Source organism: Lithobates pipiens, unplaced genomic scaffold, assembly GCF_037356315.1.
Source record: "Lithobates pipiens isolate NorthernLeopardFrog02 unplaced genomic scaffold, aLitPip1_a1.2 Scaffold_8, whole genome shotgun sequence".
Classification (NCBI taxonomy): Eukaryota; Metazoa; Chordata; class Amphibia; order Anura; family Ranidae; genus Lithobates; species Lithobates pipiens.
The window spans coordinates 595166666-595188265 of NW_027507903.1; the positions used below are offsets into that span (position 1 = coordinate 595166666).

General features: G+C 48.4%; 1 protein-coding gene across 2 annotated transcripts in view; it reads left to right on the forward strand.

Annotated features, from left to right (window-relative positions):
• Window positions 1-21600, forward strand: part of LOC143961249 (A.superbus venom factor 1-like) — a 251857-nt gene that overhangs the window by 197904 nt on the left and 32353 nt on the right. For both annotated transcript variants that reach the window (XM_077470484.1, XM_077470485.1), the window contains exons 32-33: window positions 5928-5979; window positions 19138-19225. In XM_077470484.1, coding sequence (XP_077326610.1) covers window positions 5928-5979; window positions 19138-19225 — 140 coding nt within the window. The remainder of the gene's footprint in view (window positions 1-5927; window positions 5980-19137; window positions 19226-21600) is intronic.

A 21600-nucleotide genomic window follows, 5' to 3' on the forward strand; every position in this document is an offset into this window, starting at 1 on the left:
GTCGTTCGGTAGGTTGTCTGTGATACCTTGTTAGCTACCGGTTGCATAATCTTGATCGTCATGTTCCGCAATCATATCGTTGTCAGTCGTGTCTTGCGGCACAACGACCCATGCCTCTGCCACAAACTGGCTCACGTAGGCCATTTCTTCATTTCACCTGTCACTTACTACGCTCCGATTCGAATCCAGTTGCATCACCTAAATGCGCCGATTCGTCCCGGGGTGCCCCTAGGTATTCGGCCTCATTTCGGTACATGCTCCAGAGTCCGCTCGTTCCAACCGTCCGGGTCTCTGTCATGGGTTCATTTCACGTCACCTACTACGTTCGAATCGATACCAGTCGTTTGCAAAAAAAAAAAAACGCACAGGTTCGATTAAACGTGTCCCAAATAGCTTGGCCTCATTTCGATACATGCTCCAGAGCCCGTGCGTTACCATTTCAACCCGGGCCCTGTCATGGGATTCATTTCACGTCACCACTACGTTCGAATCAATACCAGTCGTTTTTAATAAAAAAAAAAAAAAAAAAAAAACGCACATGTTTGGTCGACGTGTCCCAGTTGTCGTTGGCCTCATTTCAGTACATGTGCTAGAGCCCGTTCGTTGATGGTTGCGAGTCGCGTCCTCTCCGAGTCGCAGCTCTACCATGGGAAAACATTTCATCTCATCTAGTTCGCCCGGGTCGAATCCGGTCGCATTTCGTTTGCATCGATTCGCCCGGACGGTCCCACATTTTATAGCTTTTTCGGCCTCATTTCAGTGCATGCTCCAGAAATCCGGGTTGGTTCCAGCCTCAGTTTGGGGCCGGCCATCCCAGGCCTCTGTCATGACAGTAGTCCTTCATTCATTTCACTATCACATTCCGCGCTCCGGTTCGAATCCAGTCGCACGATCGGATGCACCGATTCGTTCCGGTTCGCCCCCCAGGTTGTTGCCCTCATTTCAGTACGTGCTCCAGAGTCCGTTCTGCTGTCAGTTGTATTAACGACACGACCAGTTTGTGCCTCTGTCACGGCAAATCGTGCTTCATTTCATGGTCATTTATAGCGCTCCGATCCGAATCCAGTAGCATCTATGATGCATCGATACGGTTCGGCGTGCCCCAGAGGGAACAGCCACATTTCATTTATTTTTTCCACAGGTTGTCTGGCGCTGGGCCAAAAAAAAAAAAAAAAAAAAAAAAAAAACACACGGAAATCTCAAAAGGATAACAGAAACAATAAGGGAATAACGGCGTGATGGTTTAGGAATCATGGCGCAGAAATATCTACTCACCGGTGCACTTCAGTTGTGTTAGCCAACTACTTACGTCACATGCCAGTTTTCCTTGTTAGGCTCCTTCAAACAAATGTCATCTGTTGTTTCTCTCTCCAGGTCAGTCAAAGCTTAGTAGGTCCACCCTGCACCAGCTTGGACGTCGTCTCCCAGGTAAAAAAAAAAAAAAAAAAGAAGGGCTAGGAGTGGAAAAGGCGACAGCAAGACGGACCGGTACACATATGTATGTAGGCGAAGGAACGTCAGTATATATGTGTATTCGCGTTCGCTTCCGCCTTAGTACCCAAGCAACAGGTGGGCTCACTTGGAAAATAGAGAAACAGTCTTGACTTTGTCATCCTCTATAGGTTCCGGTCGTCCATCTACCTTCCCCAAAAGAGATAGGACATCACTCCCGGGGCTCGATCCATCAGGAACCATGTCCTAGACCAGCAGTGAAGACCTTACTGCCCCCCTGTCACCTCGCCCGCCTTCAGTGGGCGACAGCATTCAGTCTTTCAGGGGCTGGACTATCCCTAGGCTGTCAGCGGAGCTCAGACGCAGGGGCATTCCCTTCCCAGCCACAGCTAGGAAGGCAGAGCTGTTCAGGCTCCTCTCTGCCCCCCCAGCTACCGCCGGGCCTAGTACCCCGCCTCAGGCTACGCTGCAGTCCATCTCTTCGGCCATAGGTCAACTGCATACCATGGTGTCGTCTCTGGCTAGCTCGGTCACGGATGTTCAAACCAGGGTGACCCTCTTAGAAACACCTCCAGCTACAGCCACCACTGTTCCGGATGCAGTCCCGTCTCCTCTACCAACAGGTACCGAAGGCACATGTCCCGTGGTCTGTCCAGCACATCTTGTGCCGGCCAGCATTAGGAAGGACATCTTGGACGGCAAGGATGTTAACCTTGCCTCCTTGCTCATTTCGGTGCATGACCTGGCAGAGAACAAGGCTTACACCTGGGGGGATGTATCCGTAGTTCTCAAAGCTAAGGACCCCAGGCTAAACCGGAAGCTATCCATCCCCGAGTTTACCCTAGCCTTCGGCATGCTCAGAGATGTCGTTTGCTCAGCCTCTCCTGCCAGGAGGGTTGAATTAGATTTGTATCTCCACACGGTGGTGGACCTGGGGTACAAATATGGTGGCTTTGCATTCTACGACTACCATCGTTCCTTCTCAGCGAAAGCAGCCGCCAAACTGGCACAGTTCCAGTCTCTCACAGACTGGAGCCTGATGGACACAGAACTATTCTGCCGGCATTTTGCCGGCCTTCGTTCACCCCTGTGTGCCGTCTGCCAGTCCTCCACCCATACCGCTCCCTGGTGCGCCAACATACCGGCTACTCGCCCGGTAGAATTTCCCTCCACCTCTGCCGCAGCCCCAGGCCCATCAGGCTCGGCACCAAAAAACCAGGTGGACAAGTTTGGACGCACGGTCCAAACCATTGGGGGCGCGGCCATCTGCAATAACTTCAACTACGGTTCTTGTAATTACAGCCAGTGCCGTCTACTACATATCTGCGTTATATGCCACAGGGCGCACCCCAGGAATTTGTGCGAGGTCAAAGCGCACAAAGGTTCATGACTGAGCCGTATAGACATACTTTGCCTGGGCTTCTACCTCAACACGCACCCCACTCCTTCACTAACCACCTTCCTCATAGGCGGCTTCACCGCAGGTTTTCACACCGGCCTCATCTCCCTACCTCACCAAACCCACGAGTGCAGAAACCTCCGCTCAGCAGCCTCTGACGAACAGGCCATCGACCTGCTGCTGCAGAACGAGGTGGATCGAGGCTTCGTTATAGGCCCCTTCACTCAGCCCCCCTTCAATATGTGGAGAGTTAGCCCTATTGGGCTTGTCAAGGGCAAGTTTTCCAATAAAAATCGTTTAGTGTATGACCTGTCTGCGCCTCATTTTTCTCACATCCCTAGCTTAAACTCATTGATCCCTTCTGAAGAATTCTCCTTAAAATATTCCTCAGTGGACATGGCAATCCAGGCCATCCTTAAAGTAGGCACAGGCGCATGGCTGGCGAAAGCGGACATATCCGACGCCTTTAAACTGTTACCTATCCACCCGTCCCTCTGGTGCTGGCACGGGATTAAGTGGAAGGATCAATACTACTTCGCCACGAAGTTGACGTTCGGCTCCAAAAGCAGTCCGTGGCTGTTCGACATATTTGCCCAATCTCTCGAGTGGATTCTCTTACACAAGGTCGGCTGTCAGCAAGTTATCCACTACTTAGATGATTTTTTATTGATAGAACGGCCAGGCGCACCTCCCAGAGATCTTGACAAGTTAAGGACCGTTTTCGGGAACCTCAATGTTCCCATCGCTGAACATAAGGTGGACGGACCCGCACATTCAATCACCTTCCTGGGTGTTATTTTAGACGCCGGCTCCATGAAAGCCAGCCTGCCCCTTGACAAACTAACCCGCATCAGGACGGCACTTCACGAGTTCACTCGGACCAGGGGATGTACTAGGAGACAGCTGCAGTCACTGTTGGGCATGCTCAATTATGCCATGCGCATTATCCCACAAGGCCGTTCCTTTATCTCACGACTGTTGGTCTACCTGTCTCAGGCTCAAGACCCGGATCATATCCTTTGCCTAGACACCGCAGCTTTAGCAGACCTGGCAATGTGGGACGAGTTCCTGTCCAACTGGAATGGCATCTCCCTTTTCATCCCGTGCATTTCACCTCTCTCACCACAGGTAGTCACAGATGCCGCGGCCTCTACAGGGTTCGCTGCAATTTTTGGCCACCATTGGTTCGCCGGACCCTGGCCTTCTCAGATACTTAGCATCCCGGGCTTTAGTCAATCCTCTTCACTCTTCGAGCTCTACCCCATGGTTGCAGCCGCCCAGCTCTGGGGCCCTACCTGGTCCGGACAAACGGTAGGCTTCACCACCGACAATCAGGCCACAGCCGAAATTGTCAATAAAGGCAGGTCTAAATCCCCCTCCGTGATGTCCTTCCTACGCAGGCTGGTGCAGCTGTCACTACAGCACCAATTTAACGTCATCTGCATGTTTATCCCAGGGAAATATAACCGGGCAGCTGACGCCCTCTCCCGCTTTAATTTCCGGTCCTTCTTTCTACAGGTTCCCAGTGCAGATGCCGCATCAGCACCTATCCCGCATTGGTCGCAGTTGACCCTGGACTAGAGCCGCATTTACTAGGAGCCACGCAGCTCATCAACCGTTCGTTATCGGACAATACTCTCAAAGCCTACCAGGTAGCCTGGAGAACCTTCAACGCATTTCTGGTCACCTCCTCAGTAGGCACCCCCACAGATACTAGACACATTCTAGCCTTCATCTCGTACTGCCACAACCAACTGGCCTTGTCTTTTAACACCATTCGCTTATACTTAGCTGGTGTTCAGCACTTCCTTTCAATCCAGGATCCTACCAAACCCTCTGTTTTCTCGTCCCACGCTGTCCGAGCCATATTACGCGGCATCCAAAAGCAACAGCCGCCAGTAAAAGTCAAGCGGCTCCCCATCACCAGTGCCATCTTCAGGGACATGTCCACCATACTCAACAGCTACCCCTTTGGTGTTCTCCCCAGTCTGGTCATACAGGCAGCCATTTACCTAGCCTTCTATGGCTTCCTTCGGCCCGGTGAGTTCACTCACAACGGCCTACACGGCCCAGTCCTCCGCAGATGTCATCTGCTCCGTCACCAGGACCATTTCATCCTCCACCTCCCGGTAACCAAGACCCAGCAGACAGGCACCGGCGTAGACATCCACCTCTACAAAACCAACAATGCCTGGTGCCCGGTCACGATGCTTACACAGTTTCTCGCTCGGCTGCCCGAGCTCCCGGACTCTAGCCCACTTTTGCCCTTCCCGGTGAAACCACTAACTAACCAACAATTTATTAAACATATCAGGATTCTCCTCCGCAACCTGCTCCTCAATCCTAGTGAGTATTCCGGCCACTCCTTTCGCATTGGAGCAGCTTCATCCGCATCCCGGCATGGGGTCCCGGACCACGTCATCAAAAGGTTGGGCAGGTGGAAGTCGGCCTGCTTCACTCGGTACATCCCTAACCCACAGGTGGAGATGTCTCGAGCATTCACTCAACTAGCTCAATAAAATTAACCAGGAAACAATAAAACTCTCTTATCCCTACCTGACTGTTTTGCCCCCTTATTTTGGTATACCGTCCATTAGACCAGGGCACACTTTCAGGTCCATTTCATAAAAGGTGTCTCATGATAAGCTTGTTTTGTTCAGATACGTATCGGCCATAGGGCTCCAGCCATAAGTAGGAAGGCCAGTATGGTGGCCTGAATTTATGGGAGGAGCCCGGGGGGTATTTAACCAGCCCGTTCGCCTGTGGTGGTTGTCGGTTTCCGGTGCGCAATACCCTCCCTCCCATCCCCTTTTTAGGGCATTTATCAAAAAACATTTCTCTTCAATCATATTCATTCTGGTTACTGGGTATGCCCCCTTATTTTGGTATACCGTCCATTAGACCAGGGCACACTTTCAGGTCCATTTCATAAAAGGTGTCTCATGATAAGCTTGTTTTGTTCAGATACGTATCGGCCATAGGGCTCCAGCCATAAATATATATATATATATATATATATATACACATGATTTATGTTGCTTTATTTTAATGAGTTTCTTGGTTCCCTCTCGAGCAGTTGAGAACCCCAAAGATGTGAAGTCTACTGTGGCCATTACCATCTGTGTCAGGTAAAGCATAAACCAAAATATTAAAACATTTTAGCTGTATCTGTGGGAAATGAAGAGCGACAAGGGTTCTTATTCATATAGAGACATACACTGGGTTTTGGGCCAATTCTATTGTTTAATATCTATGTTTTTATTATGTTTATAAATGCTTTATTTTCCAATTAAATGTTTAAAGCACAATTCCAGTGGAAAAAAAAACAGACCAGTAAAAGTGAAAATAAAATTATCAGATTTGCTGCTTCACTCAGAAGGAGTTCTGCTTTCCTACTCCCCAACACCTTAGAACACACATTTTTGTTCTTGAGGAGCCACTAACTGATTTTGAAAGTACTCGCTCCCACTTTCGCCCAGAGTTTTCTGCAACATGTCACAGGTAGTGATGGACGAACTTCCGACGGGACGTTTCGCGAACGCGAAACGCGAACGGACACAAACGTTCGCGAAAACGACCGTTCGCCGCGGGCTCCATTGACTTCAATGGGAGGCGAATTTCGCAAACCTTTAGGTCGAATTTGCGGCCACGGGGTAATTATTAGGGGGTAGCACGTAGTCCCACCACCTGGACAATAGCATAATACATGTATGAGGTGAATTTGGGATCGATAACTACAAGCATTTTTTTTTTATTTGGGAAATTGTTCTGACAATTCAGGACTATGGAGCTAATGAAGGCAATGGAGGAGAGGGAAGGTCAGGGACCAGGGTAGGCAAACAAGAGGGTGCAGGAGATACAGAGCACTGACAGCAGCACCGTAATACAGAGCACTGACATCAGCACCGTGACATACAGCGCTGACAGCAGCTCCGTGACATACAGCGCTGACAGCAGCTCCGTGACATACAGCGCTGACAGCATCTCCGTGACATACAGCGCTGACAGCAGCTCCGTGACATACAGCGCTGACAGCAGCTCCGTGACATACAGCGCTGACAGCAGCACCGTGACATACAGCGCTGACAGCAGCTCCGTGACATACAGCGCTGACAGCAGCTCCGTGACATACAGCGCTGACAGCAGCTCCGTGACATACAGCACTGACAGCAGCTCCGTGACATACAGCGCTGACAGCAGCTCCGTGACATACAGCGCTGACAGCAGCACCGTGACATACAGCGCTGACAGCAGCTCCGTGACATACAGCGCTGACAGCAGCTCCGTGACATACAGCACTGACAGCAGCTCCGTGACATACAGCGCTGACAGCAGCTCCGTGACATACAGCGCTGACAGCAGCACCGTGACATACAGCGCTGACAGCAGCTCCGTGACATACAGCGCTGACAGCAGCTCCGTGACATACAGCGCTGACAGCAGCTCCGTGACATACAGCGCTGACAGCAGCTCCGTGACATACAGCGCTGACAGCAGCTCCGTGACATACAGCGCTGACAGCAGCTCCGTGACATACAGCGCTGACAGCAGCTCCGTGACATACAGCGCTGACAGCAGCACCGTGACATACAGCGCTGACAGCAGCTCCGTGACATACAGCGCTGACAGCAGCTCCGTGACATACAGCGCTGACAGCAGCACCGTGACATACAGCGCTGACAGCAGCTCCGTGACATACAGCGCTGACAGCAGCTCCGTGACATACAGCGCTGACAGCAGCTCCGTGACATACAGCGCTGACAGCAGCTCCGTGACATACAGCGCTGACAGCAGCTCCGTGACATACAGCGCTGACAGCAGCTCCGTGACATACAGCGCTGACAGCAGCTCCGTGACATACAGCGCTGACAGCAGCTCCGTGACATACAGCGCTGACAGCAGCTCCGTGACATACAGCGCTGACAGCAGCTCCGTGACATACAGCGCTGACAGCAGCTCCGTGACATACAGCGCTGACAGCAGCTCCGTGACATACAGCGCTGACAGCAGCTCCGTGACATACAGCGCTGACAGCAGCTCCGTGACATACAGCGCTGACAGCAGCACCGTAAGCAGCCCCAGGAGGAAGTCAGCACAGCACAGGGATGGTGTGATCCCCTCATAATAAGAACCCCCAGGAGGAAGTCAGCACAGCACAGGGATGGTGGGAGCCCCTCATAATAAGAACACCCAGGAGGAAGTCAGCACAGCACAGGGATGGTGGGAACCCCTCATAATAAGCAGCCCCAGTAGAAATATGACACCGCTCAACCTCTTCAAAGAGGAGGGTAGGGGCATATAGTACGGTGTGCTTTTTTGGGTCAGGGAAGTGAGCCAAATGAATTAAGAAGGTCTGTGTGCTTGATTCCAAAAATTGTTTATAGACATATACATGGTCTACTGATCACATGTGTTGAATTCCTCCGAGATCCATGCCTCATTCATTTTTAGAAATGTGAGGTAGTTAACACTGTGGTGAGCTAGGCGAGTACGCTTATCGGTCACAATCCCCCCTGCTGCGCTGAACGTCCTTTCGGACAGGACACTGGATGAGGGGCAAGCCAACAGTTCGATTGCAAATTGGGCAAGCTCTGGCCAGAGGTCAAGCCTGCCCACCCAGTAGTCTAGGGGTTCATCACTCCTCAGAGCGTCCACATCGGCCGTTAACCCAATGTAGTCGGACACCTGACGGTCTAGGCGTTCCCTGATGCTGGATCCGGATGACACCTGTCGATGGGTCGGCTGAAAGAATGACCTCATATCCGAAGTCACCAACACATCTTCAAACCGGCCTCTTCTTGCAGGCGCTGTTGGATTGGTACCCGCAAATCCTTCTCTGGGAGTGGGAATTGCTCCTCTGCCAGCGCACGCAAAAGCAGAATGCAGCATTTCTCGAAGCAAGGCCTGGAAGTGCTGCATTCTGACAGCCCTCTGCGACGGCGGTAACATTTCCGCCATTTTGTGTTTGTACCGGGGGTCTAAGTACGTTGCCACCCAGTACTGGTCCTTGACCCTCATGCTTTTTATACGGGGGTCCCTATTAAAACACTGGAGCATGAAGGCCCCCATTTGCACTAAAGTGGAAGCGGTGTGGTGGCCTGGCTCCTGCTCATCATCCAGGATAATGTCGTCCTCTTCATTCTCCTCTCCCCATCCTCGCACAACAGGGATCCCAGAAAGGTTTAAAGCATGCTCTTCTTGCTCCTGCTCATCCGCCCCGGCACCATCCTCCTCTGACTCCTCATCAGACTCCTGTTGTTGACTTGTCTCAGATAGAGTAGCCCCCCCTGGGAATTCATCCAGCATTGCGACTTCCTCATCTTCCCGCTCCTGCTCCTCCACAGCCTGATCAATGACACGACGCAATGCACGCTCCAGAAAGAAGGCATAAGGTACCATGTCACTGATGGCGCCATGGCTGCGACTGACCAGTTTGGTGATCTCCTCAAATGGCCGCAGAAGTCTGCATGTGTCGCGCATGAGCAGCCACTGGCGCGGTGAAAAAAAACCCAGCTCCCCAGAACCGTTTCTTTCGCAGAGTTCATACAGGTAGACGTTAACTGCACGTTTCTGCTGGAGCAGCCTATCAAGCATATAGAAGGTTGAGTTCCATCGCGTCGGGCAATCGCAAATAAGACGTCTGACCGGCAGATGGTGTCGCCGCTGAATGTCAGCAAGGCGAGCCATGGCCGTGTAAGATCTTCTGAAATGGGCCGAGATTTTCCTTGCCTGCCGCAAGATGTCCTGGACCCCAGGGTATTTGACAAGGAATCGCTGCACGACCAAGTTTAAGACGTGTGCCATGCACGGCACGTGCGTGATTTTGCCCTGTTTCAATGCGCTAAGCAGATTGGCACCGTTGTCACACACCACTTTACCAACTGTCAAATTGAGCGGTGTTAGCCACTCATCTGCCTGTGAACGCAAAGCTGAAAGGAGTGCCGGGCCAGTGTGGCTCTTTGCTTCCAGGCACAACAGACGCAGCACGGCATGGCAACGTCTCACCTGGCATGTGGAATAGGTTCTGGGGAGCTTGGGCGGTGCAGTGGAAGAGACGCTAGCAGCGGAAAAGGAGGAGGCAGCTGAGGAGGAGAGGGAGGAGGATGGAGTAGGAGGAGGAGAAGAAGAGTCAGGCCTGCATGCAATCCGTGGCGGTAAAACCAAATCTACACGGGTGCCACGGGTTACATGCTTGACGGCCGTCAGAAGGTTCACCCAGTGGGCAGTAAAACTGATATACCTTCCCTGCCCGTGTTTGCTAGACCACGTGTCTGTGGTCAGATGTATCTTGGCACCGACACTGTGTGCCAGAGATACATTCACTTGCCGCTGAACATGGCCATATAGCTCTGGGATGCCCTTCTCTGAGAAATACTTCCTTCCTGGGACCTTCCATTGTGGTGTTCCAATGGCCACAAATTTGCGAAAGGCCTCCGAGTCCACCAGTTTATATGGCAGTAGTTGGCGGGCTATGAGTTCTGACAAGCCAGCCGCCAACCGTTGGGCAAGAGGGTTATCCGGCGTCATCATTTTTTTACGCTCAAACATTAGGCCCACGGAAGCCTGCCTTTTTGCAGAAAAATGTGAGCTTGGCGTGATGGAAGGTGGAGTGGAGGACAATTGTGAGGAGAGAGGAGAAGGAGAAGTAGAAGACGAGGCTGGACGGTGAGAGCCTGCAGTGTGGCTTTGTGTGTTCCGTTGCTCCCACTGGGCTCGGTGATGGCTGCTCATGTGCCTTCTTAAGGCGGTCGTCCCTAGGTGAGTATTGGGCTTACCGCGACTAACGCGTTGACTGCAAAGATTGCAGATGGCAACGCTATTGTCAGCAGCGGACACGTTAAAAAAAGCCCACACTGCGGAGCCATGTGCCGGTGTCCTGGGAGCGCCAGATGTGACCGTACATGGTCGATGACTCGCTCCTGATACATTTGCAGTCTGCTTTGTCCCTGCTGTGCAATGTAAGTCATTGCTGCTTCTCCTCCCTATCTGCTGGTCCATATCTCCCTCTGAACTCCCCTCCTCTTCCTCTCTTGTGGGCACCCACGTGACATCACTAGACACGTCATCATCAACGTCACCTTCCCCACCGCTATAAGTAGAGTAGGCAGCAACACCGGGGACCAACCTCCTCCTTGGGCTGATCTGGGTACTGGCGTCAGACTGCTGAGTAGCGCTTGTTGCTACCTCCTCTTCCTGATCCAATACCAAGAGTGGCTGCGCATCAGAAATGTCCTCTTGATATGGATCGGAAAATAATTCCAGTGACTCAAGCGGAAGGTATGTGGTGGTGGTGGTGGTGGTCGTGTTGTTGGTGGTAGTGTCTTTGGGGGTGCACATAGCAGAGAGTGAAGAAGAGGGTGCAGATCGAGAGGATGAGGAGGGTGCAGAAGAGTAAGGCTGAGCGAGCCACTCAACCAAGTCTGGTGCATCCTTTAAAGTAATTGAACGCACCTTCTGCAACTTCCCACTTTGGCTCAAGCCTGTTGCTCCTGCCCTACCCCTACCACCCCTGCGGAAGGGCCTGCCTCTTCCTCTGCATGTCATTTTTTAAATGACCCTGTGACAAAACTCTTAGTCCCTATACCGCTGAAGGACTGCTGCAGTATAGGTGAGCGGTCAGCAGTGGTGCACGTCAACCCTATCTATTGTGGACCTATAGCGGTCCTTACAGAACAGCAGACTGTACCGCACTCAAGCCTATGTACCGTAGCACCCTATACCAAGTTACCAGTCCTTATAAGAACTTTTGTGGACCAAGCAGGTTGTGTATTAGTGTTTAGCAGACTGTACGTCAGTCCCTATACCGCTGAAGGACTGCTGCAGTATAGGGCAGCGGTCAGCAGTGGTGCACGTCAACCCTATCTATTGTGGACCGATAGCGGTCCTTACAGAACAGCAGACTGTACCGCACTCAAGCCTATGTACCGTAGCACCCTATACCAAGTTACCAGTCCTTATAAGAACTTTTGTGGACCAAGCAGGTTGTGTATTAGTGTTTAGCAGACTGTACGTCAGTCCCTATACCGCTGAAGGACTGCTGCAGTATAGGGCAGCGGTCAGCAGTGGTGCACGTCAACCCTATCTATTGTGGACCGATAGCGGTCCTTACAGAACAGCAGACTGTACCGCACTCAAGCCTATGTACCGTAGCACCCTATACCAAGTTACCAGTCCTTATAAGAACTTTTGTGGAACAAGCAGGTTGTGTGTTAGTGATTAGCAGACTGTACGTCAGTCCCTATACCAATGAAGGACTGCTGCAGTATAGGGCAGCGGTCAGCAGTAGTGCACGGCAACCCTATGTATTGTGGACCGATAGCGGTCCTTACAGAACAGCAGACTGTACCGCACTCAAGCCTATGTACCGTAGCACCCTATACCAAGTTACCAGTCCTTATAAGAACTTTTGTGGACCAAGCAGGTTGTGTATTAGTGTTTAGCAGACTGTACGTCAGTCCCTATACCGCTGAAGGACTGCTGCAGTATAGGGCAGCGGTCAGCAGTGGTGCACGTCAACCCTATGTATTGTGGACCGATAGCGGTCCTTACAGAACAGCAGACTGTAACGCACTCAGGCCTATGTACCGTAGCACCCTATACCAAGTTACCAGTCCTTATAAGAACTTTTGTGGACCAAGCAGGTTGTGTGTTAGTGATTAGCAGACTGTACGTCAGTCCCTATACCAATGAAGGACTGCTGCAGTATAGGGCAGCGGTCAGCAGTAGTGCACGGCAACCCTATGTATTGTGGACCGATAGCGGTCCTTACAGAACAGCAGACTGTAACGCACTCAGGCCTATGTACCGTAGCACCCTATACCAAGTTACCAGTCCTTATAAAAACTTTTGTGGACCAAGCAGGTTGTGTGTTAGTGTTTAGCAGACTGTGCGTCAGTCCCTATACCGCTGAAGGACTGCTGCAGTATAGGGCAGCGGTCAGCAGTGGTGCACGTCAACCCTATCTATTGTGGACCGATAGCGGTCCTTACAGAACAGCAGACTGTACCGCACTCAAGCCTATGTACCGTAGCACCCTATACCAAGTTACCAGTCCTTATAAGAACTTTTGTGGACCAAGCAGGTTGTGTATTAGTGTTTAGCAGACTGTACGTCAGTCCCTATACCGCTGAAGGACTGCTGCAGTATAGGGCAGCGGTCAGCAGTGGTGCACGTCAACCCTATCTATTGTGGACCGATAGCGGTCCTTACAGAACAGCAGACTGTACCGCACTCAAGCCTATGTACCGTAGCACCCTATACCAAGTTACCAGTCCTTATAAGAACTTTTGTGGACCAAGCAGGTTGTGTATTAGTGTTTAGCAGACTGTACGTCAGTCCCTATACCGCTGAAGGACTGCTGCAGTATAGGGCAGCGGTCAGCAGTGGTGCACGTCAACCCTATCTATTGTGGACCGATAGCGGTCCTTACAGAACAGCAGACTGTACCGCACTCAAGCCTATGTACCGTAGCACCCTATACCAAGTTACCAGTCCTTATAAGAACTTTTGTGGAACAAGCAGGTTGTGTGTTAGTGATTAGCAGACTGTACGTCAGTCCCTATACCAATGAAGGACTGCTGCAGTATAGGGCAGCGGTCAGCAGTAGTGCACGGCAACCCTATGTATTGTGGACCGATAGCGGTCCTTACAGAACAGCAGACTGTACCGCACTCAAGCCTATGTACCGTAGCACCCTATACCAAGTTACCAGTCCTTATAAGAACTTTTGTGGACCAAGCAGGTTGTGTGTTAGTGATTAGCAGACTGTACGTCAGTCCCTATACCAATGAAGGACTGCTGCAGTATAGGGCAGCGGTCAGCAGTAGTGCACGGCAACCCTATGTATTGTGGACCGATAGCGGTCCTTACAGAACAGCAGACTGTACCGCACCCAAGCCTATGTACCGTAGCACCCTAGACAGACCAAGTTACCAGTCCTGATAAAGAGCTTTGTGGAACAAGTGAGTTGTGAATGATTAGCAGACTGCAGCAGAAGGGCAGCAGTCAAGTATAATATTCTTTCTATATTTGGAAGAAAGAATATTATACGTGTACAAGCCTATTACCGTACCACTGATACCAGTCCTGAAAAGAACCTTTGTGGAACTAATAGTAACAGCAAGTCTTTAAAATTATCCTCACTGCCTGACACACTGCTTCCTGCCTGTCCCTATACAAATTGGCAAAAAAGAGTAGGCTGGAACGATTAGCTGGAACAGCTCTTTTGTGGACCTGATAGTAACAGCTAATGATGATGATGATGATGATGATGAAGAAAGACTAATCTGGCTGAGCTGTCCCTAAAATAGCAGCATACAGCGCTCTGTCCCTTTATCTAAACTGACAAAAGAAACTCAGGCTGCTGACCTAACACCTATACCAGTCCTGAAAAGAACTTTTGTGTACCAAATAGCTAGCGTTTTCTCTGTCCCTACTCCACACAGGATCCTTTCCCTACAGTGACAGAAGAAAGAATGTAAAATGGCCACCGGATCGGGTGTATTTATAGGTTAGGGGGAATGTCCAAGTGTCCATGAGCTGTCATGTCTCAATTGGTTGTCCTGTAACACATGATAAACGTGTCACGAAAGGTTAAAGTTCTTGTATACATTAAACACGTAAGTCCGCCGGGGCGAACGACGGAAAAAGGCGTTCGAACCCGCGGACGGCGAAAGTCGGAAATTCGCCGCGAAACGACCGCCGGGCGAACCGTTCGGCCATCACTAGTCACAGGTCCCAGAAAGCTGCGGGACCATTCACAAAGCGCAGTGCAGCTCACAGTAGGAAGCCGACTTTGAAGCTGCTAAGGCTCACAGAGGACATCCCATATTAAAGATGTTCGCTGGGGACCAGAAGACCTGGCTGGCCAAGACACCAGCCAGGTGAGCACAGCTCTGGATCCCTGGACAGGTAAACTTCCCTTTATTGAATATTAGCAGCTACAGTATCTGTAGTTGTTGACTTTCTAGAGCTGTCTGCAGTAATACCTTTCTGCCACTAGATACCGCCAGTCTCAGAAGGTAAATGATGGTCAGTACCATTTAACCCACTTCCTATGAGCCCAGGCTGTCATTGACGCATCCCCTGTTATGTTGGCTTGGGCTCATAGTACTACCGCACTGAACAGTATTTTGTGTGATCACCATTCAGGGCAGGGGTAAGGACTTTCCACCACCACTATGGAAAAAGAGGAAGGACCTATAATGTCACCAAATTTGTCAGTAGATACTTGTAAAATGGTCATGGCCCTTCCAATGAGATAATGTCAGAACCCATGAAATCAGACGGAGAAAGTACAGTTAAATCACACTTGTTTAACAATAAAAGTAAAAAGAACAAACATAGTCAAAACATAGCCAAAGTTCAGTAACAACCAAGCCAGAAGTCAGGGATCAATGTAGTGGAACAGCAAGCGGGATCTGGAGCCAGAAGGAATGTCAGCCAAGCAAGTTTTAAACAGGAACACAGGAAAAAGTTTTTGTGATGTTGACCAAGGTGAAGCCAGAGATCCTCTGGACTGGACGACTTATGTAGGCAGGACTGACGAGCAGGATATCATCAACAGCTGATAACTGTGGAGAGATAGGAGCTGGCAATTAACCGACAGCTAGGCAGCCAGCTCAGAGAAGGAAGGGCTGAGTCCAGCCCTGACAGATCCTAAGGAATACTGCATATCCCAAATCTCAAGAGAAGACACTCTGGGATCCTTCTGGAAGGTTTGTAATGCCACTCTCACCTAGATGCCAAAGATGTAAACCGGAGGTGATATAATTATAATTAATATTTTTTTCCCTACAGTTTTTTTGTTTTTGTTTTATTTAAAAGCTGCACTTTTTTAATGGAATGGGTCCCACATACACTCACTGCCCACTTTATTAGGTACACCTTGCTAGTACCGGTTTGGACCCCCTTTTGCCTTCAGAACTGCCTTCATTCTTGGTGGCAAAGATTCAACAAGGTGTTGGAAACATTCCTCAGAGATTTTGGTCCATAGTGACATGATAGCATCACGCAGTTGCTGCAGATTTGTCGGCTGCAAATCCATGATGCAAATCTCCTGTTTCACCACATCCCAAAGGTGCTCTATTGCATTGAGACCTGGAGACTGTGGAGGCCATTGGTGTACAGTGACCTCATTGTCATGTTCAAGAAACCAGTGGTGAGATGATTTGAGCTTTGTGACATGGTGTGTTATCCTGCTGTAGGGAGCCATCAGAAGATGGGTAAAATGTAGTCATAAAGGGATGGACATGGTCAGCAATAATACTTAAGTGGGCTGTGGCATTTAAACAATACTCAATTGGTACCAAGGGGCCCAAAGTGTGCCAAGAAAATATTCCCCACACCATTACACCACCACCACCAGCCTTAAATGTTGATTCAAGGAAGGATGGATCCATGATTTCATGTTGTTTACTCCAAATTCTGACCCCACCATCTGAACGTCGCAGCTGAAATCCAGACTCATCAGACCAGGCAATTGTTTTCCAATCTCCTATTGTCCAATGATTGGTGAGCCTGTGTGAATTGTAGCCTCAGTTTCCTGTTCTTCGCTGACAGGAGTGGCACCTGGTGTAGTCTCCTGCTGCTGTAGCTCATCTGCTTCAAGGTTTGATTTGTTGTGGACTTAGAGGTGCTATACTGCATGCCTTAGTTGTAACGAGTGGTTATTTGAGTTACTCTTGCTTTTCTATCATCTCAAACCAGTCTGCCCATTCTTCTCGGACCTCTGACATCAACATGGCGTTTTTGTCCACACAACTGCCACTCACTGGATATTTTCTATTTTTTTAGACCATTCTTTGTAAACCCGAGAGACGGTTGTGTGTGAAAATCCTAGTAGATCAGCAGTTTTTGAAATACTCAGACCAGCTCGTCTGGCACCAACAACCATGCCACGTTCAAAGTCACTTAAATCCCCTTTCTTACCCATTCTGATGCTCGGTTTGAACTTTAGCAATTTGTCTTCACCACGTCTAGATGCCTAAATGCATTGAGTTGCTGCCATGTGATTGGCTGATTATCAATTTGTATTACCAAGCAATTGAACAGGTGAACCTAATAAAGTGGCCGGTGAGTACATAATAAAATTACTTTTGCTGGTCTGCTTCTTTAAAAGCTAGTTGTTTGGCTGTGTCGGGTTCAGTACTTTTGAAATACAAACCTAGAATATGAATTCTTTTAAAAGCTGTGTCAAAAAAAGTGTCAGATCCCCCACCCCATTTTTATACTTGTTCCAGGTCAGCTGCCCTGCTAGCACTGAAGCCAAAGTATCACCATGGAACAAGCAGTCTTAAAGGAGAGTTTCAAAGTAGCAGCCTTCATGATTCTTTCATGTCCCTTTTAAGCAGACCGGGTTTTTACAACAAGGTCCTCTTTAACCACTTGCTGACCGACGCACACCAATATACGTCGGCACAATGGCAGCGGTGGGCAAATGGGCATACCTGCACATCCCCTTTAAGTGGCGGGGCTGACACATGCGCATGCCTGCCGCATACAGGGTGACCATGCCTGCGGAACCGGCAGACTCATTGTCCGCCCGTCTGCCGGCGATCTTGTCACAGAGCCACAGAGCGTGGAAGTACCTATGTAAAAAATCATTTCCCCGTTCTGCCTTATGTCATGACAGAGATCACCTGTCATCGGAAGCAGTGATCCCTGTCATGTGAGTGGAAGCCCATCCCCCCACTGTTAGAATCACTCCCTATGACACACTTAACCCCTTGATTGCCCCCTAGTGGTCAATCTTTATAGCACTGATCGCTGTATAAATGACAATGGTCCCAAAATAGTGTCAAAAGTGTCCGATGCAGATCGCCACCATTCCTAGTAAAAAAACAAATAATAATAAAAATGCTATAAATCTATCCCCTATTTTGTAGACGCCATAACTTTTGCGCAAACTAATCAATATATGCTTATTGCAATTTTTTTACCAAAAAATATATAGAAGAATACATATCGGCCTAAACTGAAGAAAAACATTGTTTTTTTTATATGTTTTTGGGGGATATTTAGTATAGAAAAAAGTAAAAATATTTTTTTTTTCAAAATTGTCGCTCTTTTTTTTGTTTATAGCCCGAAAAATAAAAACCGCAGAGGTGATCGAATACAACCAAAAGAAATCTCTATTTGTGGGGAAAAAAGGACGTTGATTTTATTTGGGTACAATGTCGCATGACCGCTCAATTGTCTGTGAAAGTGGCCGAATCACAAAAAATGCTCTGGTCAGGAAGGGGGTAAAATCGTTTAGGGCTGAAGCGGTTAATGTCAGTTCCCCAGGAGGTGTTTCACCACTGGGTGTCCACTCTTTAGCCATGGATGGATTGAATGTTAGCCGCTTCAGCAGGAAAAAGCCAAGATTCGATCCATCTATGGGATGGATTTTTTTCAGTAATTTTGAAAGTTTGCATAAATACATTTCTGACATCTCACACTGTAAAGCAACAGTTACTTTTCTTTTTTTTAAAGCTTCACCTTTTACCATTAAAAAGTCATCCTTGAGCTCCTGTCAGGCACAAGGCAATCTGCTGCAAGCAGGATGAGGTCTCCTCTCCCCCTTGATTTACTGTAATTCAAACTGGTGGCAAAGGGCTAGTAAATACAGGAGATCTGCATTTTTGCCGCCCCCCCCAACCACCCACCTACAAAAAAACATAGCAACTACTGCGGAATTGCTACAATTTTTCAATCAGAACTTTTTCCATCGGAAAAATGGAGAACCTGCTCTCAAGAAGGTTCAAGAATCTCCGAAATTTTTGAACGTCCGAATTTTCCAATTTCAGAATTTTCAAATTTCCAAAATTTACAATTTCTGAATTTTCGAATTTTGAATTTCTGAAATTTTGAATTTCCAAAATTTTGAATTTCCAAAATTTTGAATTTCCAACTTTTTTCAAATTTCTGAAATGTAGAATTTTCCAATTTCCGAAATTCCACAATTCAGAGAATTCAGGAATTCAAAATTCAGAAATTCTGAATTTTGAATTGTAATTTCAAAATCCGGAAGTTTGGAATTATGGAAATTGAAAAAATTGAAAATTCGGAATTTCGGAAATTTAAAAATTTAACAATTTGGAAATTAACAAATTTGTCAATTCATTAAACTAATTTGGAACTAAATGAATTGCATATGTCTACTACATAAATAGGAGCTTATGACCTGCCAAAGGATTTGTATTCCAATCCATTCAGCTCGCTTTTATTTAGCTATTTTGGTGCATTTTTGTTTTTTGGCATCATTGTTAATTATATTTACTGAAATATTTGTTAACATTTTCAAGGTCCTTGAAAGAACATTATGCATCAGTAGCTGTGGTGGAAGTAGTTATGTTGTCTGGCTTCAGCCCAGATAAGTCAAGCCTGAATAAGGTAAGTTTAAAATGATACTAAAGTCTCAGTTGTTTTTCTTTAAACATAACAAACATGTTATACTTATACCTGTTCTATGTAGTGGATTTGCACAGAGCAGCCCAGATCCTCCTCTTCTCTGGTCCCTCACTGGCCCTCCTAACCACTCCCCCTGCTTAGTGCCCTGCAGCAAGCAGCTAGCTATGGGAGCACCCGAGCTGAGCTACAGCTCCCTGTGTCCATTCAGACATGGAGCTGCGGCTGGGCCCCACCCACTATTTCTCCTCATTGGCTCACTGACTTTGATAGACAGTAGCGAGAGCCAATGGCACCCCTTGCTGTCTCAGCCAATGATGAGGGAGAGTCCTGGGCAGCCAAGGCACTCCTACAACATCACTAGATCGAGGTGGGCTCAGGTAAGTATTGGGGGGCTGAGGGGGGCTGCTGCACACAGAAGGTTTTTTATCTTAATGCATATGCATAAGATAAAAAAAACCTTCTGACTTTACAACCACACTGGCGTGGCTGTAATTAAGGACAATATGACTGTGTGGTAGTGATCAGGGGCACTGGGAGTAGTGTGGTAAGGATCAGGGACACTGGGAGTAGTGTGGTAATGATCAGGGACACTGGGAGTAGTGTGGTAGTGATCAGGGACACTATATCTGGAGTGGCAGTGATCAGGGATACTATAATTGGTGTGATGGTTATTTAAACTGTCTGTTGACAGTATGTAAAAGAAAAAAATAAATGTTATATATTTTTTTACAATATTTTTTACGATTTTTTTTAACTTTTTTTAACATTTTTTAACATATTGTCACAGGAGCTGTGTAGTGTCACCATAGTGACACCAATGCTCTAGGGGAGGATTGGGATTTATTTATTTTTTTATACTATGATTGCTTATTACAGTGATGATCACCGTATACAATAAGTAATCATTTTAACTGTGTTTGGCATCCATTCATGATACCATTGTATACTTTTGTGATTGCTGTGATTGGCCACAGGTCACAAGGCTAATCACAGTGGCCCAGTAACCAGATCGGTGATCTGCTGTGTCTGTTGGACACAACGGTCACAGATTGCACTGTTGTGCTTCCCTTGGGGTGCCAACGAGGTGAGTGAACAGGAGGATGTACCGCTACATCCTCCTGGAACAAGGAAGCATCTGCCTGGCCGTTTACAGTGGCCAGGAGGGAGGTGGTTAAAAACTCTTACAGTATGAGCAGAGATAAGCTTCCAGTTCATTCCCAGCAGAAGTTCAAACTCAATTTTGCCCCAATGTCAAACTTTTAGCCTGTTCAACAGGAACCAAACATCTCCTGCTACTGGAGCACCCTCTAGTATGTGCTAGAAGTAGAATAGGCAAACCATATTCTATGAGTCTATAATTGGGTCAGGGCTATTGGAGTTCAGGGCTGGATGACTCATCTCAGCAGATCTCTGGTGCCTCCCCCTGTTTCCAAAGTGTTGGCTGGGTGGAGGCTAGGAGGAGATGCTCAGCATATTTAGAGGTCTCTGGCCAGTCCCCGGGACCGAGACCTGGCCAGAGACACAGGGTAAGTGCCGGGCCCGGCAGGGGGTACGCTGGCAGCATTTAATGGGCATACGGGCAGCATTTGGGCACACTGGCAGCATATGATGGGCAGATGGGCACACTGGCAGTATTTGATGGGCACAGTGGCAGTGTTTAATGGCACAGTAGCAGCATTTGATGTTTTTTTTTTTTTTAATTCAGTTTGTTTGCGCCCCCCCCCCAAAAAATTTGAGCACCAGCCACCACTGGTTTAGAGAGACAGCCAGGAAGGCTAGTGGAAGAGGCAGCTGCAGCCAGGTTCAGCATTGCCTGAAGAAGTGGTGCTGGATCAGTGGAGACAGAGGAACAGAAAGAAAGGTTATACTCTGTTTCAATCCACGTGTGCTGTTTTAAGGGACTGTGAGCTCCTGCCCATTATTGGGGCTGTTACTGAACTGACAAGGAGACTGTTGGTTCCATCAGGACTGAATCAGCAGAAGTGTGTGCAGGAGGAAAGCTGAAGAGGAGTCTGTATATAGAAAGTTGTCCCTGAAGTTCTTGTTAGAATCAAGTGGGTATCCCATAAACTCCCTATCCCCATCCAAGTTGTTAAACCCCTCAATAAAAAACAAAGCTACGGACTGTTTTATGACTCTGAGTGCCTGTGAAGATTTGGTGTGCCTGGCTGTGCGGGAGTCGGGGATCCCTGTACTTTGCAGCTCCTATGTGGGGTGTGCTACACTACTAAATATGACATCTTCCTTCTTCCGCTGTTAATGGTTGTATATATTTGTACAAAAAGTCTCATCAGTACATTCGATGACTTCATGAATGTTGTTCAAAGTACATAAAAAAACTCTTATGCCGTGTACAC